The sequence below is a fragment of the Acomys minous genome (genome assembly GCF_964271855.1).
Source record: "Acomys minous genome assembly, chromosome: 10".
Lineage (NCBI taxonomy): Eukaryota > Metazoa > Chordata > Mammalia > Rodentia > Muridae > Acomys > Acomys minous.
The window spans coordinates 103,900,001-103,927,397 of record NC_140491.1 but is presented as its reverse complement, the minus strand read 5'-3'; the positions used below and the strand labels follow the sequence as shown (position 1 = coordinate 103,927,397).

The 27,397-nt window shown below is 43.7% G+C and overlaps 1 protein-coding gene across 2 annotated transcripts in view; it reads right to left on the bottom strand.

The window, feature by feature from the left end:
* Positions 1–24,731, bottom strand: part of NOSTRIN (nitric oxide synthase trafficking) — a 62,894-nt gene extending 38,163 nt beyond the window's left edge. Inside the window, exons 1-2 of one of the 2 annotated variants that reach the window (XM_084799675.1) lie at positions 24,445–24,731; positions 15,586–15,671 (exon numbers count right to left, since the gene is read on the bottom strand). In XM_084799675.1, coding sequence (XP_084655801.1) covers positions 15,586–15,671; positions 24,445–24,471 — 113 coding nt within the window. In that variant the 5' untranslated portion in view covers positions 24,472–24,731. Of the gene's footprint in view, positions 1–8,616; positions 8,754–15,585; positions 15,672–24,444 lie in introns of those variants that run through there. The other variant, XM_084799676.1, reaches the window with a different exon arrangement.
* Positions 24,732–27,397: the final 2,666 nt, after the last annotated feature.

Below are 27,397 nucleotides of genomic sequence, written 5' to 3'. Positions count from 1 at the left end.
GGTCAGCTTGTGCTTTCCCTATAATTTAGTCCAGAACCCTAGCCCAGGAGACTGTGCAGCATTCTTGGGTCTTCTCGTCTCAGTTTACCCCCCTGAAAACACCTTTTGTGGACATGCCCAGAGGTTCATCTCCTGTACGATTTTAGGTCCTGCCAAGTTAGCAATCAATACTGACCACCACACACAGGATGTGTGAATGTATCTTCTTTGGAACAACTAGCTTCAGTGAAGATGCTGACCGAATTCAGATGAGGCCTCAAGACAATTTGAAATGTCCTTATAAACAGGGAAACACCGGACACAGACATAGGCATGCGTGTACATGGGGAAAGGCACTATGAATATGAAAGCAGGGATCAAAGGAAGATCTGTAGGCCAGGGCATTGTCAGCAAAATCCCAGAAGCTAGGAGGGGACAGGAGACAGCACCCCCAAGTCCACGCACAGAATGAATCAACAGGCTGACATCTTAATCTCATCAGACCTCTGGTCTCCTGGACAATTACACAGGAAGTCTTGTAGTTCAAGCCACTCAGGCTGTTGCACTTTGTTAGGATAAGCCTAGAAGGCTGACACAGCTAGTAAGAAACGCAGTCGTCACTAATCCCATCAGTTCTAAGCCCTAAATAGAAGCTGGGAATAAGACGATGATAAGTATGATTAAATTAACCATGTGGTAGCTTCAGGGGGGACCCTGCTGCCTTAATCTCCCAACCAGCTGACTATAAGCATATGCCCAGCTTAAGAAGTATTAGAGTAGAAAGCCGTGGTGCTGGTCATCCATTGCTTTCTATGCAGGACAAGAGAGCAGGAAGCCACTGGGTCTTGGAGAGATCAAATTACTCTCTTCCTAAGATTATTTTTTACCACTTCCTAGGTTCAACTGTGGCTATAATGAGGTCAGCTTCCTGTTTACCTCTCACACGCTCCCTCACTCCCCTCCTCCTGCTCTCTCTGTTCTTTCTTTTTTAAAGATGACTTCTAGCCACTTTAAAATTAAAAAAAAAAAATCTTATTTATTTGTTTGCAAATTATTTCTGTGTACTGTGTGGGTACACAGCGCAGTATACACTCAGAGGTCAGAGGACCACTCAAAGGAATCAGTTCTCTCCTCCCACTGTGTAGAGCCCAAGAACCAAACTCAGGTCATCAAACTTGGTGGTGAGTGCCTTTATCCATTCATATAGAGCATTAAATCTGATGAACGCACAGTTCTTGGATCACAATGTTGTGCACAAAACATATGGTAAAATTTAATTCTTTGGTGATGATGGTGGTGGTGGTGATAGTGATGATGGTGGTGGTGATGATGGTGGTGGTGGTGGTGATGGTGGTGGTGATAATGGTGGTGGTGGTGGTGATGATGGTGATGGTGGTGGTGATGATGGTGATGGTGGTGGTGATGGTGGTGGTGGTGGTGGTAGTGGTGAGGTGGTGGTGGTGGTGGTGGTGATGGTGGTGATGGTGGTGGTGGTGGTGGTGGTGGTGATGGTGGTGGTGATGGTGGTGGTGGTGGTGGTGGTGGTGGTGGTGGTGGTGGTGATGGTGGTGGTGGTGGTGGTGGTGGTGGTGAGGTGGTGGTAGGGGTGGTGGTGGTGGTGAGGTGGTGGTGGTGATGGTGGTGGTGGTGGTGGTGGTGGTGGTGGTGATGGTGGTGGTGGTGGTGGTGGTGGTGGTGAGGTGGTGGTAGGGGTGGTGGTGGTGGTGAGGTGGTGGTGGTGATGGTGGTGGTGGTGGTGGTGGTGGTGGTGAGGTGGTGGTGGTGAGGTGGTGGTAGGGGTGGGCGTGGTGGATCTTTAAATATCCAGAGAGAGATAGCTCAGAGAGAAGAGTATACTCTTCTATGCCATTGTCTCCTTGTAAGGGATTCTAGGCCCAGAGGGATGCTGGGCCTCTCCCTCACAATTCAATTTCACTTCCAGAATGTTCTCATGGGCTCTGCTATGGGGCTTAGAGGTGGAGTGAAAGAGAGACAACTACCACAAGGAAATACTGATTTCCTTAACACTGGTAACTTCACTAGATTTGTAGGGGAAAGAAGGTGAGGCTTTGGTGTCAGGAGCAGGCTGTTTGCTCTCACATGATTTAGCAGCTTCTGAGTCTGGCACTCTCCGCTCCTGAGCACCCACCTATATGCGTTCTCCCTCTTCCTTCTTTCACTGCCTCTCCAGGATCGCAGGTTGACCTTGGACTTGACATGTAGCTCAGGGTGACCTTGAATTCTTAATTCTGCCTCCAGCTCCTGAGTGCTGGAATTACAGGCATGTACCATGTTGTCTGACTCTCACAGGCTTTCTCTCAAGACGGCAGAGACCCATCTAAGGAGATCCACTTGCCAAGCCAGAATTTTTTGCATTGGTGTCAGTGTCAGGGCAGATTTGTGAGTTTCCCAATTAAAATTCCTGTCTTCCAACACATGAAGAATATATATCAAAACAGAGCCCTCTGTGCAATGACGTTCATCCTCTTTGACTATGCAGATACTTGCCACATGCTCTGTCTGTACACAAAATAACAACCCCCAACCTTTACTGTGCCCTGATACCATGCAAGACACCAGTGTAAACAGTTTAGCTCTTTCTTTAAAACATTTTTATTACCTTTATTTAGCTGGGGGCGGGGAGGGTAACAGCACAGCAAATGTTTGAAGGTCAGAGGACAATTTGGCAGAGGTGGTTCTGTCTTTTCGCCATGTGGGTCTGAGGATCGAACTAAGGTTGCCAGACTTGAGAGCAAGCCCTTTACCTGCTAAGTCATCTCTCTGGTTCGTTTTTTTATTTGTGTTGAACCCACAGTGACTTGCAGGAAGTTTGTCTTTCCACTTCCAGCAGGGAGCACCAGGCCCAAAGTTTACTTGGTTGCTCTACTGAGGACACACCATGAGAAGGAGGCAACACAGGCGGCTTCCAAACCTGGGCAGCCCAGCCTGAGTACCCGCTGCTTAACCACACTGTTCTCCCTCTCAAGAGAATGGAGAATGGCTGTGTGTATTGCAGGGGTGTCAGACAAAAGTGCATTTTGAAGCTTGCAGCACTGCTCACCTCAGCATTAATTGTGGTGTTGTGATTCACTGTGTGTAGTGTATGATGTGTGTGTATGTACGTGTGGTATATGTGTATGGTGTGTGTGTGTGTGTGTGTGTGTGTGTGTGTGTGTGTGTGTTCTAAAAATCCAGGATTTACACTCATGGGGTCCAGGCATGGCTGAGATGGGACAGCAGAGTTGGCGAGAAAGAGGGTCCAAAGGCTTTTGCTCTAGGTCTATCAGGGCTGGGAGCTGGGTGCTTTGAGCATTTCTCTCTGTACTTGAACTCTCAAGTTTTCAAACTATTTGGGGCCACTGCTCTCAGCAAGAAACTCTGAACTTTCTTAACTGTCAGGCTGATGGCTCTCTGACTGCTGTCCGTTAACTTTCAGGCTGATAGCCTTGCTATTTGTGGCCACTGGTGATGGAGAGAAACCCTCTCTTATCTATGCCTTAACTCTTAAGCTTTCAGGCTGATAGCTTTGCCACTTGGTGCCACTGATTGGCATACATTCACACAAACACAGTGAGCTCCCGAAGACAATTCATTAAAACATATATAGACAGTCAGACAGATGGACATATTTTTGGATGAAGCAAGGAACTTCAACAAACAAGTTCTAATAGGCTTCACAACTACACACACACACACACACACACACACACACACACACACACACACACACACACAGCCAGAAAGATAGACAAACACTTTTTTGGATGAAGCAGATGCCTTCAACAAATGTTTAATTCTGAGTTGGGTTTTTGTATTATCTAATACAAAGGTTCTTTATGTATTGAAAAATTACTTCATTCAAATTAGATATGATCTTAACATTAAAAGTGACTTTACAGTGGGACTATTGATTCTAAGTTCTTTCGTTATAACTATATCTAACTAGATACTTTTGTTCATTCTAAGTTTAAAGCAGTGGTTTTTTATCTATATGCTCATTATGAGATCAAAGCAGAAGTTTTATCTTTTTTTAATTTCAAATGTACATTATGTATTCAAAGCAAGAGCTTTTTTTATGTCAAGGTTTTTTTTTCCAAGAAACAGGTGTCTGTCTTGTCTTGTAGAGCTAACCATTTAGTTTTTGTTTCTATATTCCTATAGAATATTCATATGGTCTTTCTTATTGTGGTGTATATACCTGGACTTTATCCTTGGACTAAACCTAGAATGAATGTATTTCCTTGATCATTAATTTGTTTCATCTTTTTTTCCCTCATGGTGTAAATCAAGTGTTGACATATGGAGGTTCACAGAGCTCCTTGCAGTTTTTGTTATACTGCAGGAGGGTTTTTAAATTACCTGAATCAAGTCAGAAATTCTTTAAAATCATTATTGGGGATTATGAAATCATCATTTAAACAACACTACTTCATGAAGGTACATCTTCAAAATAATCTTCAGGAAATCTGCACAACAGAGTGAAGCAATGGGCAGTGAGGGGCTTTGCCATGCCAGTTACATGAAACAAGCATGGAAAGGCAGTACAGCAACACTAAGCAGTTCTGAGGCAAAATCCTTGGGGCCTTGCCTAAACCCGTTCATCAGCTGTGTAAATACAAGGGGGCTGCCTCCAGGAAGCTCACTTGCTTGTTTCTGCCAATTCAGCATGCAATTTCTCCCAGCACAGTGTGATATGTGTAGTGTGTATGTGTATGTGTGTGTGTGTGTGTTATGTGTACTGTGTATGTATATGTGTGTGGTATGTGTATTGTGTGTGTTATGTGTACTGTGTATGTATATGTGTGTGGTATGTATATTGTGTGTGTGTTATGTGTACTGTGTATGTGTGTGGTATGTGTATTGCGTGTGTGTGTATATATGTGTGTGTGGTGTGTGTGTATGTGATGTGTACTCTGTGTGTGTGTGTGATGTGTGTGTATACTCTGTGTACTCTGTATGTGTGTGTATGTGTTATGTGTACTGTGTATATATGTATGTGGTATGTGTATTGTATGTTTGTGTTTGTATGTGTGTGTGTGTATATATGTGTGTGGTGTATGTATATGTGATGTGATGTGTGTGTGTGTGTGTGTGTGTGTGTGTGTGTGTGTGTGTGCAGGCATCCTGAAAGGATAACTTTCAATACTTTCAAGCTACCTACAGAATAGGCTGGGCATTGACATTTTCTTGAGGCAGCACAAAAACAGATTTCATTCCACTTTCTTGAAGGGAGTTACTTTATCCTGTTCCCCAGTCAAAAAGTACCACATATGCAGAAAGAATCCAGAGGATGGAACTTATCTCAAAATAAGTCACGAGAAACCTCCCCCTTGTTAAAACAATCAAGAAGGAGACAGGAAGAGCGTTGTATTTACTATTCCCATTCTCTCCCATTGTTCGATTCCACTTTGCAGACACCATTTCTAACATGAGTGACGATGTCTCACCCAAGTAAAGGTCTTTTCATGTGTGAAATTGATGAGCTGCCTGTATGAACCTTCTGGTAGGTAACGTTAGCTCAGAATATCCCAGTGAGTGTTAAAGATTCTGAGCCAAGGAAGTAACACCAACTTTGAACCCATTTACATTTTAATTTCCTCCCAGCATGCAGGGCAGGTCAATATATTTTATAAGTAATAATGAAAAGCAACCAAGAAGTCAAAACCCTGTGTTTAGCCTAGATCTTAAAATACACCATGGCCTTGAAATAGAGAAGGCATGTAAAATATGTGGCTTCCGATGTAGCCTAAGTAAAGCTATGAGAATCAGTGGTTATGTTCACTTCAGGGGATCCTGATCTAACAAATTTACACAGAATAATTGTTTAAAACCCTCTAGTTTCCTCTGTGTCTATGAAGAATTGCTTACAAGAAGATCTTCTGGATGGAAGCAGGTGACTGTCAATTAAGGATTTTAGTAATCTCAACAGACTGTGCTTTCACATCTCTCAGTCAGCACCAGAACCAGCTCCCAGCAAGGGCTGGGTCCACTGATGGTTTCCATGCAAGCCTTATCACTCTCCCATTAGAAAGGCAGCCACAAAAGAATCAAGAGTTCAAGGCCGATCTGGACTACATAGTGAGCTACAGTCCAGTCCGAGCTAAGTAGAGAGCAAGATGCAGGCTCAAATAGACTCTACCCACTTCCCGAAAGTCACAGAAGACGGCTATGGAGGCAAAGTGGGAGAATGGAGAGAAGAGTGTCAGTGAAGACGCAGCTGTGAGAGGCGCTGTTTTCCTGCATGCTAGAGTGATGACAGGTAATGGGGTGCACTCAGAAATAGCTAGAACAATGGGGAGAGTAGGGAGGGGAGGGGAGAGAGCTCAGAGAAAAAAAGGCAAACCAAAGGCATCACAGACAAGCTGGAGACCCGTGACAGGGTATGCCACAGGGAGGATGTGGAGGTGCCTCTAGCTGAGCCTCCTAGCAGCTCAAGACATGGAGATTGAAGAGGCCACCTTCTAGCTAGGTGAGAGAGGAATACCAATCCCCCTAAAAAACCTTGGACCCCGAATTTACCCTGCCTACAAGATGTGCAGAGATAGAGACTGAGGGGATGTCCAACCAATGCCAGCCCAACCTGAGACCCACCCCATGAGAGAGAACCAACCCCTGATACCATTAACGATACTCTGCTATGTTTGCAGACAGGAGCCTAATGTAACCCTCCTCTAAGAGGCCCCACCAAACAGCTGATTGAATCAGATGCTGAAATGCACAGCAAAGCACTGGGTGGAGCTAGGGGAGTCCTGTGGAAGAGTGGGAGAGGAGGAAAAGAATAGAAGGATCCAGAGGGGACAGGAATGCTGCAAGAAGACCAAGAGAGTCAACTAACCTAGACCCATGGGGGCTCACAGAGACAGAAGCACCAACCAAAGAGCATGCACTGGACCTAGGCTCCCTTCACATATGTAACCGATGGGCAGTTTGATCTTCATGTGGGTCCCCTAGTAAATAAGTTGAGTGGGTGCTGTCTATGACATGGACTCTGTTGCCTGCTTTTGATGGGGGGCTGGCTGCCTTGCCTATCTTCAGTGGATGAGGATGTGCTGGGATGAGTTGGGGGCTCCCCTTTTCTGAGAAAAGGATGGGAAGAGAGTGGGAGGGAGGCACTAGAAGGAAAGGAGGGAAGGGGCTATAATTGCGTTATAGAGTGAATATATAATTTTTTTAATTAAAAAATAAAATAGCTAGAAGGGAGGATTTCAAAAGCTTTCCTCCCAAGGAAATGCTAAGCATATGATTGCATATGCTAATTACCCTTATTTATTTATTTATTGCATGCTGCATACATAATGGCAAATTATCATGCTGTACACATAAATATGTGTAGTTATTATGTGTCAACTTAAAAGTTAATAGGTAGAGCTGGGTAGAATATTTGCTATCATGTACAAGTCCCTGGATTCAATCCCTTAGCACTACCACAAAGTAGAAATTAACAACCAACAAGGTAGGTATTGGCAATTAGAGTCAGGCCGAAGCTCTGTCATTCCCATGCCTCCATTCTTTGGCTAGCCATCCGACCATTACCTATTGTCATAAATTGTACTTCCTGGGAACAGCTGGTGAGGTGGTAAGCGCACAGATGGGAGAGCTTCTTGGACGTCCCGCCTTCGCTGCTCACGCTGAGGCGGGAGACACTCAAGCTAAGCAGCTAGAAGTCTCAGATTCCATGCCTGCTCATTGCCAGGCTCAGAGTGTCCTCTGTGCACAGGACTAAGTACCACTGTGGGGTGGGGGTGGAAGGGAGTCAGGATGAGCAGGCAAGGCAGGACAGCTCCAGAGGATTTTAGACAGAAACCAACATTTTAGTCCAAATACGATCGTATCATGCACATGGCACAACTGTTCTGAGTAACTGGGAGAAGAAGGAAGGAGCAGCAGAGCTTGCCCATCTCTCTATACTTCTTAGCCCCACCGTGGCTGCTGAGGGCTCCTCACAGACCATGCGAGCTACAGAGTTTAAAAGCCACTGGGCTTCAATGACACAGTGTCCCTCCTTTACCAAACTGGCTCAATACCACCTGAGTATGTTGGGGAACTGCCTAGCAGAGCCCCACATTTGTCAGCCTGTTTTGAGAATGCCTTTGCACTAGGCATAAAATCAAATAACTACCTGTTGCATATTACGTATCCCAATTACTTAAGGACTGGTAGAGATCTGCTACTTTAGGCATATATCAGTGCCTGATACATAAGCTATACTAGATACATGATCTCTCCTGTGATTTTAGTTTTTTAGCTTTTGTTCAAAAATAATATAAACAGTACCATGGTAGCAAATGTAAAAAACGCATCAGAATTTGTCCAACATGACCTTCTTAATTGTAACTGCCTGAAGGTACAAACCGACTCACACAGGCCACATCCATTCTCGTGGCGAGCCTCTGTTGAACACCTCCCGCTCTGTGCCAGGTCCTAGTCACGTAGGATGCAAAGACTCCCAAGGTGTTCAGCCTCCGATTCAGAGAGAATGACAAGTGAAAAGAGCAAAACAAAGCAAGGCAGTGAGTGCCCCAGCAGGGAGCAGTGCTGACTCTACCCACAGGCTGGGAGGATGCTTGAGACTGTAGACCCAGTGTAGAGCAGGCCCTCCATAATGAAACACTGAGGAGTGAAGAAGACTACGTTTACCAGAACCAGCCAAGGAAGGTGAGGATGGACCCGCCTGGCGACACAACAGCCTGCGATGGCATGATGGCCCCTTTGGGAGGTGGGGATGATGTGGAAGGCTGAGTGATTCAGGAAGAAGGCGAGGGTCAGCATCATGGGTGATGGAGAGAGACAGAGTGGGAGGCAACGTCTAAGTCTCAAGTTCTACGAGGTCTGAATTTCATTCTACAGGGGTCTCGGAAGGGCCCTAAACAGGATCAAGGAGACAAAAAGGTCGCAAATGCAAAAGCTGTCCCTTCTTTCCTAACACTCAAACACCCTGCCCTAGCACACAGTATAAACTACGGGGTTTCCCAACAGTAATCCAAGACTAGGTTAATCAGACCGTTGGGGCAATGGAGCCTGACCCAGAACCTTGCCATGTCGTGTTTAATTAGAGCTTAATTCCTAACCCTGGGTGCCTCGCTCTAAATGGCCAGTCTCAGGTAGGACTACCTAACAAAATAGTGGGACTTCCACCTCCTATCTAAGCAGATACAGTTCCATAAAGATCCAAGCAAACAAGGCCAGGTAATTGCTCTCAACTATTATAAAAGGTCCCCACTCTCCTCCAGCCCCTGCCCGGAATCTGCCTGTTGTGTTTCTGTCCACTTTTCTATCAGGTATGGCCTAGTAAACACGCTTACCCTCTGAGCTCCCCAAGTTCCCAGCATAATAGATACATTGGAGATCAAGCCTCAGCCCACCAGCAAGTTGCGAGAACTCTGCTTGGATTGGATACAGGAGTTCCTGGGAGGATGCAGCTTTGAGCATCTTAACAAGGAGGATGAGGTTAGATTTCATTTCTACTCAGTCAGGTGCTGGTGTGGAAGAAGGGAGCTACACAGCTGCAGCAAGTCAGAGCCGAGAGACTTCTCCCAGGAGACGAAGACCATAAAGGAGGCTATAGAAGGAAAACAAACACATAAACAAACAAACAAGCCTCTGGCTGGAAAGGACATTTAGAGGAGAGATAGGAAATCTTGGCCATGGATGAGACCACAGAAGAAATCATAGGTACAGGCAATCTCTGGCTACAGGGCTTAGTTGGGTCTGGCCTTGGACATCATGGTGAAATCCAGGCACACCTGAGGTACTTTGTTAGTATATTTGTCTAACACAACAGTTCTCAACTCATGTTGCAACTGCTTTGGGGCTGATTGACCCTATCACAGGGGTGGCCTGAGACCAGCGGAAAACAAATATTTTACATTTCAATTAAACCGTTTTTGGGCATTCTGACTCTGTTGTCTAAGGGACATGTAGGAAGAAGGCTACACCCAAGAGTCTGTCACATATGTGCTAGAGGCTCAGTTAGGACTTATGTGGTAGTGTGTGTCTGGAAGTTCTCAGTGTGCATGGGAGCTGAGGTTGGAAGACTATTGCAGAAAATGAGTTGAAGCAAAGATTTCATTTCTTTTTTTGTTTTTACCCCTTTTGTTGATAACATCTGCAATGAGTCATGCATGGCCTGTGACCCCCCCTTCCTCCCTCTTACCGCCCCCCCTTCTATTTTTAAATATCCATGCTGGTGAGTCTTTCATCTGAAAAATCTGTTCCCAAGCTTGCTTGCAATAGAACCATTGATTTCTCATCACAGCTGGTTTAAACATTAGCTATGGTGATGCAGGGAGCCAAACTCTCATACATATTATCTAAAATATGCCTTTTTCACTTTAGTTATGGCTTGCAGTTGTGCTAAAGTGAGCCTGAGGACTTTGACCTCAAACATAGTAGGAGCTGCTATGAGTCTCTGGATGAACTGGAGTTGGAGGCTGAAAAAGAAAAAAGGCGGGGGTGGGGGCGGGGGTGGGGGCAGGGGTGGCAGTAGCTCTTTGGATAGAAGAAGCCGAGCGTGTCTTGGTGCAGAATATCCAGGAAAAACATCTTTCCAATAACATACACAGTTTTCTAGCACCTCCAATTAGACGGAAGCAAGAAGTAGCTGAACTACGAAGGGTAACGGTATCTGGGCTTGCAACTCGGCTGTAAGTCCGTTTCAAAGCATGCGTGACTGCAAAACTCTCCTTAGCAGACCTGCATCCAAGCGGACGTCCAGGCAAGGTGTCTGGAAATGTAACCTCCAGGGACACTACAACCCTCATTCTAGTAACGTAGCTATGTCAATTAAAAAATATTCAAACAGAACAAAACAAAAAGCAAAAACAAACAAACAAAATCTTGAGTGATCTTTTACATATTCATTCATCCAGTCTGCCAGTTTTTACCAAGTGCGGTGACGTCCGCCATCATGCTGCCACTGGATTTGTCTTTACGATTTGCTGTGCCCTCACCCTTGTTTTGTATGTCTGTTATACTCATTTCAAGAGTGCTGTCCTGCTGGGCATGGTGGTGCACACCTTTAATGCCAGCACTCAGGAGGCAGAGGCAGGCAGATCTCTGTGAGTTCCAGGCCAGCCTGGTCTACAAAGTGAGTCCAGGATAGCCAAAGCTACACAGAGAAACCCTGTCTTTAAAAACAAACAAACAAACAAACACACACACACACAAAACAAAAAAACCCAAAGAAAAACAAAAACAGAAGCCAAGAGTGCTGTCCTATTTGTCTTATGAGTCTTTCCCACCTGTATCTAATGCAAACAGAATGTATCATTGATTTGTATAAAATAAGCCCACGTATTTAAGAGGAGAGCAGCCCTGGGCTTGTAGCCAAGGGAAGACTTGTACCCCTCTCTTCGGCTTTCAGACTAGTGGAAATTAGAATTTTCCACTGGAAATAGGGCTTCCTCAAGACCCAGCTATTCCACTCCTTGGAATATACCCAAAAGATGCTCCACCACACAACAAGAACATTTGCTCAACCATGTTCATAGCAGCCTTATTCATAATAGCCAGATCATGGAAACAGCCTAAGGGTCCCTCAGTAGAAGAATGGATAAAGAAACTGTAGTACATTTATACTTTGGAATACAACTCAGCTATTAAAAACAAGGAATCCCCAAAATCTGTGGACAAATGGATTGAACTAGAAATGATCATAATGAGTGAGTTAACCCAGAAGCAGAAAGAGTCAAATGGTATATACTCACTTATATCTGGACACTAGCCCAAGGGGCATGTCCCATGAATGTCTTCACTTATCAGGAAAGTGGGACAGAGGGGAGTCCTATTGAGACTCTAGGTGAGAGAAGCATGGGAGAATGGGGAAATAGAAGGATCCAGAGGGTCCTAGAAACCTACAAGAAGAACATTATGATGGGTGGATCTGGGCCCAGGGGTCCTGCTAAAACTATGGCACCAGCAATACATGCAGTAAACTTCGAACCCCTACTCAGATCTACCCAATGGACAGGACATTCTTCACCGTTGAGTGGAGAGTAGGGTCTGACTTTCACACAAACTCTGATGCCCCATTTTTGACCATGTCTCCTGGATGGGGAGACCTGGTGGCACTCAGAGGAGGATAACAGGCTACCAAGAAGAGACTTGATACCCTATGAGCATATACAGGGGGAGGTGGTCCCCCTTAGTCACAATCATAGGGGAGGAGAGTAAGGGGAAAATGGGAGGGAGGGAGGAATGGGAAGATACAAGGGATGGGCTAGCAATTGAGATGTAATATGAATAAATTAATAAAATATTAAAAAAAGAATTTAGAATTTTTCCAAGGAGCCTTGGGCTGGGAAAAGAAAAAGGTTGTGATCCTGGTACCCACTAGAAGGGGCGCTTGTCCCATTGAAATAGATTTTTAGTTCAGACAATTACAGTTTGTAAGAGCACCTTGCAGAACTGACTAGATCTGAGGCAGTGATGGGCCAGTGAATGGCAAAACCACACCTTGACCAGCACTGCTCAATTATACATACCTCGCATGTATCCTCTCTACTTCAACCTCAGCCTCGTGACAGTCACCCTAGAGGTGGTTTTGTGGGTCACTGGATGTCCTTATTTATATTTGTTCTTCCCAGTGTGGCCACATTGAATAAATATTCTTTCTTTGCTTTTCACAGGTGATTCTCTTGTCACCCAATGCCCCTCATATGTGTGTGTGTGTGTGTGTGTGTGTGTGTGTGTGTGTGTGTGTGTGTATACACAAAAGTGTGCCACAATGTATGTGCAGGTCAGAGGACAACTTTCAGAAATCAATTCTCTCCTTTACCACCTACCTTCTGGGCATGACACTACAGTTGTCAGGCTTGGCAGCAAGCATCTTTACCTGCCACCTGATCAGCTCTAGTTCTGTTTGCTTGTTTGTTTTGCTTGGGACACAACCTCACTCTGCATCCTGGGCTGGCCTTGAACTTGCAATTCTCCTGCCTCACTCTCTCAAGTGCTAGGACTGTAGGTAAGCACCATGGCATTAAAAAAGAGCCAGCCTGCTGTGTTATATGTGTGATTAAGGAAGTCATTTCTGGAGTCACATAATGAGGAGAGAAAGAGGAAATGTGTGCTGGGTACAATGCAATCACTGGTCCTTGTGGACTCAGTTCACACATAGCAGGAAGAGGCGGTAACCTCTGAATCGCTCCACTCTTGGGGGAGAGACTTGGCCCAATCCAGTGAGAAAAAACAGCATCCATCTTTCCTATATGACTCATAAGAACGTGGACTACAGATACACCATGAGGAAAGTATTTGTATATTAATTAAGTACATATGTCCACTAGAAAGCAGTTCTCTGCATATATATTCTCTGGGTTAACTGCATAGTCAAGCAGTTGAGCAAGCCCAGGACTCTGTTATCTTAAGTAGGGAGTAACTTCAAATGGACATTCATCAGGAGCCAATATAAAGCACCTCAGCAGTGACTTCATTTTTGAGGGAAAATGATTTGGCCACTCGAGGTTAGCTTTACAAAATGTCTGTCACTTGGATGACTGGTTGTTCTGTGTTATTTAGGGTCAGGATCTAATTATAGCATCATATCCATTCTTTGCACTTATGTGATGCAGTTTTTTTTTAACTCAGAAATGTGCTTGCAATTTGACTGACCTCCAGCAGCCTATAGATCCTCAGATTCTAAATCTGGTTCTCAAGGAAGTAAAGCCATGGAGGGAGAATGCGGAGATGGAAGCTCTCACACACTGAGAAGGAGGATGCTGGTCCCAGCAAGGGACTGCAAAGAAGCACAAGTAAGAAGCCAAGGCAGGTGAACATCTGGATAAAGGGAACATCTGGATAAGGGGAAACAAGAAGAGACTGGTGGAGCTGTGGTACTTGACTCCTGCCAGCTCACCGTGGAGCCTGCTTTTGTTGTGGCCACCACTTTATTCTCTGCCTTCCATCTTCGTAACTGGATACCTCGCACTAATTTTGAACTCTTGCACAACAAATAATCAAGATCAGATGCCTATTGTCTGGGCCATCTGCATAGTTAGTCAGTATAGAGATTCTTCCTGATTTCTGGGGAGAAGAGGCTTTTTATCTAAGCAAAGAATTGGATGTATCGAATAGTTAACTGGTCTAGTTTAAAAATAATGTCCTTTGAGAGCTAATAAAATGTTTCCTAAGATGGGTGTGGTGGTGCACACCTTTAATCTCAGCACTCACGGAGGCAGAGGCAGGTGGATCTCTGTGAGTTTGAGGCCAGCCTGGTGTACAAAGCCAGTTCAGGACAGCCAAGGCTACACAGAGAAACCCTGTTTCCTTATAGAAGAAACACTGTCCCAGATTTTCCCACCCTTTTCTTTTTCAGGAAATCAAGGCAGTTTGACTATAAGAATGGAAACATCTTTCACGTAAACTTTTAGTTTTTATTATATTTGACAAACTTGCATTTTTCTTCATAAAAAGCCTGTTTGAGCTCTTCTAGTCATCCATTGTTCTGATAAGGCTAGTAGTGTTCTCCTTTGGTCTGGACTTGCTAGTGAAGAGTGCTCTTACCTCATGATGTCTTGGTTGTATGGCACATATATAAACTGTGTGTCTAAGTGTGTGTGTGTGTGTGTGTGTGTGTGTGTGTGTGTGTGTGTGTGTGTGTAGGATTGACTCATGGTCTCACACATGCTAAAAAAGCACTCCATCACTGTGCTACATTGCCAGCCTTATGATATTTTAAAGTTGAAACTGTTTCCTTTCAAAACACAGATATCTCTCTTAAAAAGTGGTTCTAGAATATTTATCATGTCTACAGTAGAGCAAAGGCCTAAAAGCCCTTTTATAAGCCAACTCCTTTCTTGGTTCTTTAATTTTAATAGGTTTTCCCCTTTTTTACTGCCTGAGCTAAATGTGCTCACTTTAGCACAATAAAAAGCATTATTCATGGCCACACTTCGTATTAAGAGGAGATATTGAAAATGGTGGCTTCTCATCCATCCATCCATCCATCCACCCATCCATCTATCCATCCATCCATCCATTCATCCATCCATCCATTCATCCATCCATCCACCCATCCATCTATCCATCCATCCATCCATCCATCCATCCATTCATCCATCCATCCATGCATCCATCTATCCATCCATCCATCTATCCATCCATGCATCCATGCATCCATCTATCCATCCATCCATCTATCCATTCATGCATCCATGCATCCATCCATCCATCCATCCATCTATCCATCCGAGATGGATCAAAAAGATGGAAGGCCAGCCTCTAAAAAGTGCGCATCATACAAGGGCTCCCGCCCTTGTAGTGGAAGGGGAAAGGCCATAACTAAGAGTTGAGGTCAGTGTGGAAAGCACAATAGTGGGCATATACATCAGATGTAAGAGTGGCTCCCTGGAAGTATGATAAACTCAGTTTGAGACTAAGAGGCCTGGCCGAGCCTTCGTAAGCACAAGTTCCTCATGTGGCTTCTTGATTTTTATGGCACCAGTTGATAAATGTGCGATGGAGGAGGATCATTCCTCAATCCAATTTCTCAAGCCCCAGAATATAACGCTGTGTTCTAAAATGCGGCGCAGCTTCAAATCATTCCTCCAGTGGCGCTGCTTGCTGCAACTACAGAGGAAGAATTACTTGTCGCAAATGTGCATTTTGTACCTTTGCTGAAGAACAGAAGTGATCTGCTTGCAGAAATTCTCTCCATTTTGAGCAAACTCCTTCAGGCTCTTGTACACTTTATTGTACTGGAAAAAAAATAACAGGAAAATTATGAGCACCTCTACAGACGGAGCACCCATAATCCAGAATGCTGCTGTAATGACGATTGCCATCGTAAAGGACAATATAACCAAGAGATGCACACATTTTTGGATGGTTTCTTAACTAAATAGTAAGTCTCTTCTGGCTGAATATGAAAAAAAATCCAGGGAAATTTTCCAAAAATGAAATTGGCCTGTTTCAGTCTATTTCAGTTACTGTTCTATTGCTGTGAAGAAAAAGACCTTGACCAAGGCAACTGATAGGAGAAGTCACTTAATGGGAGCTTGCTTATGGTTTCAGAAGGTGAGTCATGCTGGGAAGCATGGTAGGAAGCCGGCAGGCTTGGCGCTGGAGCAGTAGCTGAGAGTTTATGTATGATTCACTAGCAGGAGGGAGAGGCCAGAGTAAGGGGGAACGGGGAAAGGGAGAGGGGAAGTGGAGAGAGAGAGAGAGAGATAGAGAGAGAGAGAGAGAAAGAGAGAGAGAGAGAGAGAGAGAGAGAGAGAGAGAGAGAGAGAATGAGAGAGATACTGGGCCTGATGTGGGATTTTGAAACCTCAAAGCCCACCCCCATTGACACACTTTCTCCAACAGGGCCACATCTCCTAATCCTTCTTAAATATTAAATACGCCACCAACTGGGAAGCAATTATTCAAATATATGAGCCTATGGGGTCATTCTCATTCAAACTACTACACTGTCCTAGGTCAAATACAAATTTGGTTTTCTGACACAGCAAGGCCAAAAGTACACTCTACAGGATACCAACATTACCACTTAAAAATAAAAATCCCACCATCCAAGGAGCATGATAGACACACAGTATAGTTTGCACACACCCCCAAATCTGAAATTGAAGACACTTAAAAATCTCAAACTTTTTTGAGTTCTGATTTAATACCACAAACAGAAATTTTCACACTTGATTTTAAGTAACAAGTCTTCAGTCAAAACACAGGCAAGATAAAAATATTATATGAGATCATCTTAAGGCTTTATGTATAGGGTTATAGGAAGTATAAATGAACTTCATGCTTAAACTTGAGTCCCCTCCCCAAGATGTCTTATTATACATTCACAAAACTCTAAAATTTGAAGAAGGAGGAGGAAGAGGAGCAGGAGGAGGAGGAGAAGGAGGAGGAGGAGAAGAAGAAGAAGAAGAAGAAGAAGAAGAAGAAAAAGAAGAAGAAGAAGAAAAAGAAGAAGAAAAAGAAGAAGAAGAAAAAGAAGAAGAAGAAGAAGAAGAAGAAGAAGAAGAAGAAGAAGAAGAAGAAGAAGAAGATCTAAATCTGGAATATTTCTAGTCTTAAGAATTTCGGGTAAGAAATACTTACCCTGTAGTATCCAGCAGCTGTAGCAAAACTCCTGGAATATATGAAGAATGATAGGTCTAAAGCAACCTGCTGGCCCTGAAGTCTCATTGCGCGCTCCCGTGCCTGCAGACACTAACCAGGCATCTGCATGTTTGTGCATGGGGCTGAGGATGGCGAGCAAGGTGAAGACAGCCTAGAGAAGCTGCTGCCTGCACTGCCTTGGCCCACAGACGCCAGAGCAAGTGTGGCCCAGTGTAGCCAAATTCTCCAATTTGGACAAAAAACAAAAACAAAAACAAAAAAACCCCACCAAGAACATCTGAAATATGGGTTGGGAAAAAAATGTAGCCAACAACTCACAAACTAAAAACTCTCACAGTGTAAACAAAACCACTGGTGGGGTTTCAGTGTGTAGCCTTTGTCACGTCTCGGCCGAGAGTCCTAAGAACCTAACTTTCTGGGGTTCATTTTCGGCAAAACTAACTCTCATTGGCTGGACACAAGACAACGAAGGTTTTCGCCCTCCCCTTCCGTGCATGCTGGGAAAGTTTTTGTGCATGGAACACTGTGAGAAGCCCCATAGGAAAGGACTGTACCAGAATCCTTGTTTATTCCTGGGACCTAACTACACTAATTCATTAAGTTCTTCCATGAGCCTTTGGTTTTAGGGTTTTTGTTTGTTTGTTTGTTTGTTTCATTTTTGTTGTTGTTGTTGTTGGTTTGCTTCTCTGTAGTACTAGAGCATCCCAGAAAACCACTCAGTTCCAGGATGCAATCCGTAGTTTTCAGCAGTCTCAGCCTTCCTCCCTTGTGTGTGTGCATCTGTGACTGAACACTACTGTAGGTGTGTCAGAAATTGATGAATCCTTTCAGTGAAGGTCCCTCTCTCTCTCCTTTTTTATTTTGTCTCTGGGACTTAGGAATGACAGGCGTCACTATGATATAGTCTTCACACTGGACGCTATGAACTGAGGTCATAGATCCGAAAGAGATGAAGAGCCAGGGGCCCTAGCAAGCCTTCAACTCTACTTTCTGACTTACTGTATGTGTGAAAGAAATACAATGGTATTTAAACTTCGGTGGTATTATTATGACTTTGATTATGATTATTGTGTGTATGTACTGTATATTTGTGAGTTCAGACAACCTTTGGGAACTCGGGCTACCAGGTTTGTGCAAGTGTGGCAAGCAGCTTTGCTTTCTGAAGCATCTATCTGGTCCTACAATGATTTTTATTTAAAGACTTTTTTTTTTTAAATTTAGGGTTTCTAACTTGTAGCTTTTACATGTTTCTAATTCAGATGCAATCTTAACTTTTTGTAAGTTATGGAACATTTTTGTCTCACAAAAATATCACATCCATATAGGAAATAATGGCACATACTACATAGTCCCAAGTTATAGAGACATTAAACTTGTGTTCTGAGCAAGTATTTTCCTCATTTTCATAATTTCTTTGGCTATTCTTGGATACCTATTTTTCCATGTGAACATTTACCTAGTTATAAGGTTTTGGAGTGTGGTTTTTTTTTTGGGGGGGTGTTTTTAAAACATCCCTGTCAGAATCTTTTTTTTTTTTTAAGATTTATTTATTATGTACACAGTATGATGAGATCACATTATAGATGGTTGTGAGCCACCATGTGGTTGCTGGGAATTGAACTCAGGACCTCGGGAAGAGCAGTCAGCACTCTTAACCACTGAGCCATCTCTCCAGCTCCCTGTCAGAATCTTAATCAAAACCGTATTATATGTGTGTGAACATGTATTAATTAGAGGAAAATGACTTTTTAAAAGTGGTGTTTAGCTCTCCCTCTCCCCCCTCTCCTTCTCCCCCCTCCCCCTTTCTCTCTCTCATCTCTCTACTTCCCTCTCCTCTCTCTCTCTCTTTGGGGTACTAATGCCCTCTTTCCTTCTCCACCCCCCCACCCCGTGCTCATTTAATAAACTCTGTATAACATAAAAAAAAAATAAAAAATAAAAAAATAAAAGTGGTGTTTAGATTTCTCACCCAAGAACAAAGTGAAATTTGTTTACATCTTAACTCACATCAACAAAACTTTATAAAGTTCTCTATAGGAACTGTAGCTTTCTTATTTGATTTATTTCGAACTATCTCCTGGTATTAAGCTGAAATTAGGTCTTTTGCCTGCAAGTATATCTATGCACCATGTGCTTGCTTAGTGACTATGGAGGCAGAAAAGGGTGTTGGATCCCCTGAAACTGGGATTACAGACAGTTGTGAGTCACCATGAGGGTGACTGGGATCCACCCCAGGTCCTCTGGAAGAGCAGCCAGTGTTCTTTATCTCTGAGTGCGTCTCCAGCCCTCAACTCATATTTTAAAGAAGGGAGCTTCTCAAACAAAGCACAGCCTGTGGCTTCTTTGACCCTTAAATTATCAGCTATAGGATTTGGAAGGTGAATCTTCATCACTTAATAGATAAATATACCTTATTTTAATAGTGAGTATTTGTATTGAAACAAAGTGTTAAGTGGGCAAAGTGGTTCCAGACAGAGAAATGGCCAGTGGTTCTGGCTTATTCACCCACTCTGGTCAGGTCAAAGGTCGGTGAGATTCGTGCCTCAAGTAAACCATTTCCTGACTTCCGTTGTGTCCAGGCAACATACTATATTGTTCTTAATTTAATGATCAGATAACAACATGGGGTAGAATCTTTATCTTTGACCTTATGTCCAATGTGCTGGAAACTCCCCAACATCCCTGATCCAGACTGAGATAACGATGACATCCATAAATAAAAGAGATACTAAGGCTATTTCTAATTACGCAGCCTAATTCCTTGTTTAGAACCAATGATCCTGGACCTTTTATCATTTACCATTTACTCAAACTTGAACTCAAAGAAAAATTTTAAAGTAGATTTATGTTAAAGCCCCGTGTGTGTGTGTGTGTGTGTGTGTGTGTGTGTGTGTGTGTGTGTGTGTGTGGAGAGAGAGAGAGAGAGAGAGAGAGAGAGAGAGAGAGAGAGAGAGAGAGAGAGAGAGAGAGAGAGAGATCAGAAAACAGACTGAATCTGCTCTGAGGCAGTGAAATGCCTTCAGCTTGGTTTGGCTACTCTGCTTCTAGGCCGTGTCCCCTTCCCATCCACTCCCACTCATCAGAGGGGACTTTGAGATTCTGAACTGTGAAAACCTGTTTATTGTTTGGTGTGGTTCAGCCCTAGCACATACCTTTAATCCAAGAGTTAAATAAAGTCACCCCTAGGTCAAGAGGTGGAGCAAGAAGCCAACTGACAGGAATTAAACAGAAAGGAGGGACTTTGAGTTGAAGGGTATTTAAGACTTTGTGGGGAAGAGGTGATAGCTTTTTGGTTTGGGGGCTTTTTGCTTTTTCCTTCTGGGATGTTGGCTGGGTGTTTTCTCTGCCTCTCTGAGCTAGTAAGCTTTTACCCCAATATCTGGTTCCTGAATCTTCATTGGTAAAATCAAACGATTGGGATTTTCTTTCTTTTTAACAACACCAAACAGCATGTGGAGTGGCTAGACAGATAGGCTGTAACATGAAACATTGCTGCTGAACACGGCCGGTTGCTCTTCCTGACTATGTAGAGTCCGAATGCTTAGAAGGATTGAACCTAATTGTTCTAAAAAAAAAAAAAGTGGTCTTACTCTGGATGCTCACATGGGCTTTCAAAAAGCATATAATAATGACCACCACAGAGGTAAAGAAACCATGCATGATATCTGACTTGAATCTAGCTGAATAAGCCTCTTCTCAATGCTCTTTCCATGCCAGCCCTGTGCTGCTGATTTCATGTGAATTCGTGGGTGGGAGGGTGATATTTCTAAGCACTACTCCTCAAATTAAGGCATTACCTATATTTATTAGAGATCTGTTTAGTATTTTAAGCTTTGTGGTAGGGTTGCTTAAATGATAAGAAACAGAGTACTAAGGAAGCAATACAATCTATCATCTCCTCATCTTATTTTACAGCTGATAAAACAGGCGTAAGAAATGTAGGTGCATCTTACACATCTCACTGACACACGCTGAAGACTTTGTGCACGACACCGTATCTATTTCCAGATTCTGTCTGCCTTCCCCCATCTCTCAGTGCAGCAAAGGCTCTCAGGAGTCATTGACCACAGCAATGGTGCCTTAGGCATCAGCGCCAGCCACAGCTGAACCAGCAATCTTAGAAGCTCAGGCTGGCATCTTAAACCAAGTTGCTAACCTGAGAACAGCTGGGTATTATTTTGGCAGCTGATTCCACAAGCAAAGGGGCTGATGGCATGGGAACCAGAGGCACACGCTAACAGTTTACTACCTGGCTTCTTTATGAGTACCTAAAATGCAAACATTTGGTGAGAGCTTGTAGCTTTCTCTTGATTTGGCTCCTACCATTTTCTTTCATAGGAAGGCAGGATGTAGTACTTTTTAAAAATATATGATTTAGTCATTTCCTCAAGGAAGAATTTGATGCTCTCCACTTCCTTGCACATGGAGTTGAGGAAGATTTCTCGTGGCATATTTTTAGGTGTCAGTGATAAACTCACAGGCATCAAGGCTTGGAGCCAATTCCTTTTCTTCCAAAGCTAGTACATTCAGAAAAACAACTTTTTAAAAAAACCCTCCATCTTAGAATCATTTTTTAAAAATGATCATTTAAAAGCCCCAAACAGTGCCCAGCTCTCTTTAGCTTATTTGAGTGACAATAATTTGAAAGTAGGTGTTGCCCTGACTCCCGGAGGCTGACAAGCCCAGACAGAGAAGCTCACTGCCTCAATAGGAGTGTGACCCAAAAGATAATTTTAAGTTTCTTGCACCAGGCTGCTTTCATAGTTTGGTAAAACATATTTCACCTTTAAAAAATGTATAAAACAAAAACCACAGGATTATAAAAAATGGACTACATCAATATATATGTATATTTATAGAAACATTTTAAGCTTTTGATATTAAGCCAAATGTTTATATTAATATGTTAAATAACAAATCTTAAGAATCACCAAAATATCTAAATAAGGCTGAGAATAGACAATATTCCGCAACATCTACAATAACACTGTTATATAAAAGTATCCATGTTTTTTTTTTTTTACTGTTTACACAGTCCTAGACACTGTTAGTAGTATTGTGTACTCAGAGCTTAAGGAAACTCTACATTTCCTTAGAAACAGTATAAATGTAGATCCCCGCCTCATTTATTTTTTTCAGATTGCTCTTGACCCACTGAGACTGATATACAACATTGCCAAGTTAAAAGCTGGGCTTTGTGGTACACGGCTGTAATCTCAGCATTTGGAGAGGCAGAGGCAGGCAGATCTCTGTGAGTTCGAGGCCACTCTGGTCTACAAAATGAGTCCAGGGCAGCCAGGACTACACACAGGGAAACGGTGTCTGAATATCCAATAATAATGATAATAATGATAATGATAATGATGATGATGATAGTAATAATAGTAATAAATTACAGCTTAATGAATCTGCTTAATTATGCTCTATGCCAAGCTGGGGCCTTATGGGACAAGACGCTTGGCAGATAGTGGAAGCTTTGGGTTCTCTTTACACACTGTTGAGTGTTCTCTGAAGCATTCATCTGAAATCCATGCCCCGCCCCCTTTTTTTAGCACGTTCCCAAATGGTAGAGCATTGTTCCTCCAAGAACAAGCTGGGATTGTACCAGGAAGTCAACTTGAACACTTGATAAAGATGAAACAATGGCAAATAAATAAATACTCCGTGGTCTTAGAGAGTTTAGAAGTTCAGGCTGAAGGGATTTCCGCCTCCTCTTGACTCCCGGATACCTTTGTTGCCAATGGGCCCACAGACATGCCCTCCAGTCATGGACAAGGACAAACGTCCTTGGGGTAGTGCTCAGAATAGGATCAGCACCCCAGGAAGGGGAGTGCCAAGGACCTGAGGGGTAGGCTGTCTTGGGAGCTGCCTGAAAGAAAACATTTGTCCCTGGTTCTGACCTGAAAATAAGCTTTGCTTTCTACAAAAACAAAACAAAAATGGTAGACATTCAATTCCTTTTTTTCTTTGCCCATTTAAAAACTTAGTTGGTCCTGTCTCCTATGCCCTCTCCTCTCTATTATACTAGCTTGACACTGACTTTCTCTTTTAATAATTAGCAGTGCCACATTTTTGCCTCAACTCATCTCATCCCTCTGTCACCTTACCACCCCTGTACCAGAGAAAAACAACACCAGAAATCCATGCTGAGACACGAGAGGATTTTAAAATGTATTAGGGAGAAAAATGCAAAGAGAGAAAAACAAATGTCTCTGAAATGTTACCCATAACCACCCAATGCTGAGGAGCTTGAGGCTGGGGAGCCAAAGTTGAGGGTGGGGTGGGGTCTCACTCAGTCCTGCAAGTATTGTTGTACAAGTACAGTGTGTTTTCATTAAGCACATCTTTTTTAAAAACTTTATTTATTACAAGCACATCTTTTTATGCTTAATGGGGATGGATGGGCCTACACTGTCTCACTTGGGTCATGTGATTCTTGACCTCATTTGCACAATGGCAGTGACAGTTCCATCTCTCCTAAGCCCATGCTCCTCGCCCTTTGAGTAAACAAAACAAAAGCATAGATCCTCTGCTGATTATGGCGTCTTTAAAGATATCGCTTATCTGCCTCTCCACGGGTGTGTTTTAAAATAAAGTATATGAGCAATTACTACCATTCCTACCTTCTGAGCTCACCAAGTTTAATCTTACAGCATTGCTTACTGGGTAAGACACTGAAAAATCCTTGATTATTTTGGTTTTAAACAGATCTACCTTCCTCTTTATTCCCATTACATCTTGTCCCCTAGGTCAACTCTCTGGCACTAATGCTGATGATCTTCCTGTGTCTTTGGACTTTTGATCAGTTTTGTATTTGTTGGGAAGGGCACAGGACTGGAGCAAGTGCACTGGTGAATGGGGTGAACCATGCACCAGGCAGACAGAATGGGGGGGGGCAGAGGGGGGGCCTCTGTTCTGTGTCCTGTAGGGCTCAGGATCACAACTCTCAAACCGTCTCACTAAAAAACACAGGGTGGGGTGAGGGGCGGGGAGGCAAGACCTTTTCTGACTGATTTTATCACTGAGCTATAATGCTCTGCAGGCAGTCTGTGTGCTTTCATATCTACTCCACATGCGATGTTGGCACCGCGGGTGCGTGCTTTAATATTTCTTCTCAAACAGCCCCGTCTGGATCCGACTGGCATGCTATCAACTCACCCAAGTCTTTCCCCATCAATTGGAGACTGAAGGACAGATATGACTGTCACATTTTCGAGAAGGTTCTATTTTAAACTCGACCAAAGGGGGAAAAAAAACCACCACAGACTTTTGTTCCACAGCCAACATCTAAACATGCCTGGTTTCTGATTGCTTCAAATGTCTGCAGTTAAAAATCTGCTTATCTATAAATTGCTCCTAGCCACGCACACACAGATACACAGACTACACCGGTCTACTCACCGAACAGTCCGCCAGTGGGTCTCTCATGTTGAAATACTGCTTGCTGTTTCTTTTACCAACGCTCCAAATATTCTGGACGCTGCAATCAATCAGGTTGGGTGTGTTCTGGCCTTCCGGGATTCAAAGGGCGCAGGATACGTAAGTCCTTGTCAAACACACCAAGGAGGAAGTTCCAGCCCTGGACTTTCATCCAGTTTGTTTCCTGAAAAAGCAAAGAACAGCTCTGGGTCAAAAAAGCCAGTGGGCGATGGTGAGAACCAGTTCAGCGAACACTGAGGCTTTGAGGTGTAGCCTTGAGGAAAGGCCCAGAAGTTATGTAGAGTTTCCCAGGATCTGGATGTCTGGAATGCTGGGAACTGACTTTTTTTTTTTTTTTCAGCTTGCTGGTCCAGTCACGGCTAGTATTTTCTGTGTTTTATGCTGCTCTGACCTTTGGGATCTATACAAGCTAGATAGGTGAGAAGTGACAGGCATAACTATCTTTCATTCTCAAGTCGAGGGGAAAAGGGGGAGTGAGTGTACAGCATCCCACTTGGATCCAGACAAGGCTGTATGATGTATTAAACTGTCAGCTTGACAGGGTCTAGGGTCATCTAAGAGACTAACATGGGAGCATGTCTGTGAGGCAGTGTCTAGATTGAGTTAAGTGAGGTGGGAAGACCTCCCCTAAATGTGGACAGCATCTTCGGATGAGCTGGGGTCCCAACCGTGAATAAAAATGGGAGTGAGTAGAGCACTGTGCAGATGCAACAGGGTCAGCTGCCCCCCCCCACCCCCGAGCTGTTGTGACAGTCATTTGCAAAGCTCTGGGCGGCTTTGTTATGACCTGTGGGCAGGGAAGTATGTAGCCTTGTCTGAGAGTCACTTTGTCCCCAGAACCCCCCCTCAAACTCCATCTGTCTGTATCTATCCAGCAGACACAACCTCCATTCTTCTGCCTCTTGGGTCCAGGCTCTCTGTGAAGCCCCTGTCAATAGTGTAGGAGAGCGAGCGAACAACGAAAGAGGCGCGTTTACAAGCGTGGAGAGCTGACTCGCCAGCCTTAGTCAGGAACCACCCGTCACAGACCAACAAGATTCTCCCCAGCAGCCCAGCCACCCATCATTGGAGGTTCCAGTACAGGGCAGCCATCACTAGAGCTGGGCAGGGCATCTCAGCCTAACCAGGAGAGGCAGGGTTGAGAAACTCACATTCCCATTAAATTCTTCTTCAGTTTCAGAGCTTTACATAAACTTGACTGGAACCAGACTCCCAGATTCTGGGGCAGATTGATTATCTCCTCTGTGGTCCCACTTCGTTTTTCATGATGCTTTTTTATTTATGTATTTATGTATTTATTTATTTATTTATTATACTATTTTTTAAGAGTTGATAATAGACCTTTTTTTATATACAATATACTCTGATTACAGTCTCACCTCCCATGATTCCTTTCACTGTCTCTCCACCTCCTTCAATCAAATCTACACCTTTCTTTCTCTCTTTCATTAGAAAACAAACAAGCATCTAAAACAAAAAACAAAAAAAAAAAAACCCGCAAAGTAAAACAAACAAGCTAGAATTGGATAAAACAAACAAACATAAGAAAAAGAGCCACAGCAAAGCAGTTCTAGAGACAGTTAAGACTTTGTTTTATTTATATTTTGTCTTTCTCTATACCTTACGGGTCCTTTTGGCGCATATTATGGCCTCCAGTTTAGTGTTTTCATGGAATTCCTGAGTTTGCGAACGAGTGGTCCTGTGTTTCTTGTGACTTTTCTTGGGCTCGTTTCTTTCTGATCATTTGTTTTCTTCTATTCCATCGTGTTAGCTTTTGCTTTGTCATACTATGTTTTATTATTATATCTTAGAAGCCTGTTTGTTTTCTAACCAGAGACAGAAAGGGAGTGGATCCAGAGAGGCGGGGAGGTGGGGAAGAACTGGGAGGAGTGGAGGGAGGGGGAAACCATAACCAGGGCATATCACGCGAGAAAAATGTATTTTTAATAGAAGGAAAAAATGACCTCAGAGACCATGGATGGGGGAGATTGGCTTGTACTTGAAGTTTCTGTAGGGACAGGTGCGGGGAGGCATCTTGTCATTTGTGGTATGACTGCAGGTGATAGGGCATCCCTTTCCATCTGAGCCAGGAACTGGCTAGATTTTCCTTAAGCCTCTGGACATCTGCTAAAGAATATTATCTCTACGGTGCTGCTCCAGTGTGCCTCTCACAGACTCTAGGGAGCTCAGCAGGGCGCCCTGGCTGGGTCCAGATTGACAATTAGGGTTTGGCCGTGTATTCAGCTTTCTCACAGGGGTATTTGAATTTGCAAAAAGGATAGAGTACCATATCCTTTATTTCTTGTCACAGAAATCCTGTATAACAACCGAGAAGCCAGTAGTTCCAAATGGCACAGGCTTATTTATTGACAAATTCGAATGTTAGCTCCTAGTTCCCAGGCTCTCCCTGGGCTCAGTCACACGGAGGCAGCTTTCCTGAGTGCTGGGTGGTTGCTATGGACTGCCTGTTAGCTGAGGCTGTCACTCATTAATCAGTAGGCCAAGCCTTCCGTCCTAGGGCACGTCAGAGGCACATGGAGTGTTAGTGGGAGCTCAAGTGCTTCTGAAGACCGGACTCAAAACTGACCCTCCAGTCACATTGACCACGCCCACCTGAGCAAAACCACCAAGGGCATCACCCAGATTCAAGCGGCCAACTGAAAGTCCCTTTGCAAAAGGACGGAGACACAGAAGGGGCTGGGAATTGGAATCACCTTGTCATTCAGTCTGTCACAACGCCTGGTCAATATTTGTTCCAAAGCGGCTTGAGAGATAAAGCAGAAAAACACAGAAGGGAACGGCTGTTCTCCATCTTCCTGTCTCGTCCTGCGTTCCGTGGGGTAGGCTCAGATCAGCAGCAAAGACCAGGAGTAGGTGGATAGTGGCTTTGGAAGAGGACTTTCCGCCCTCACGT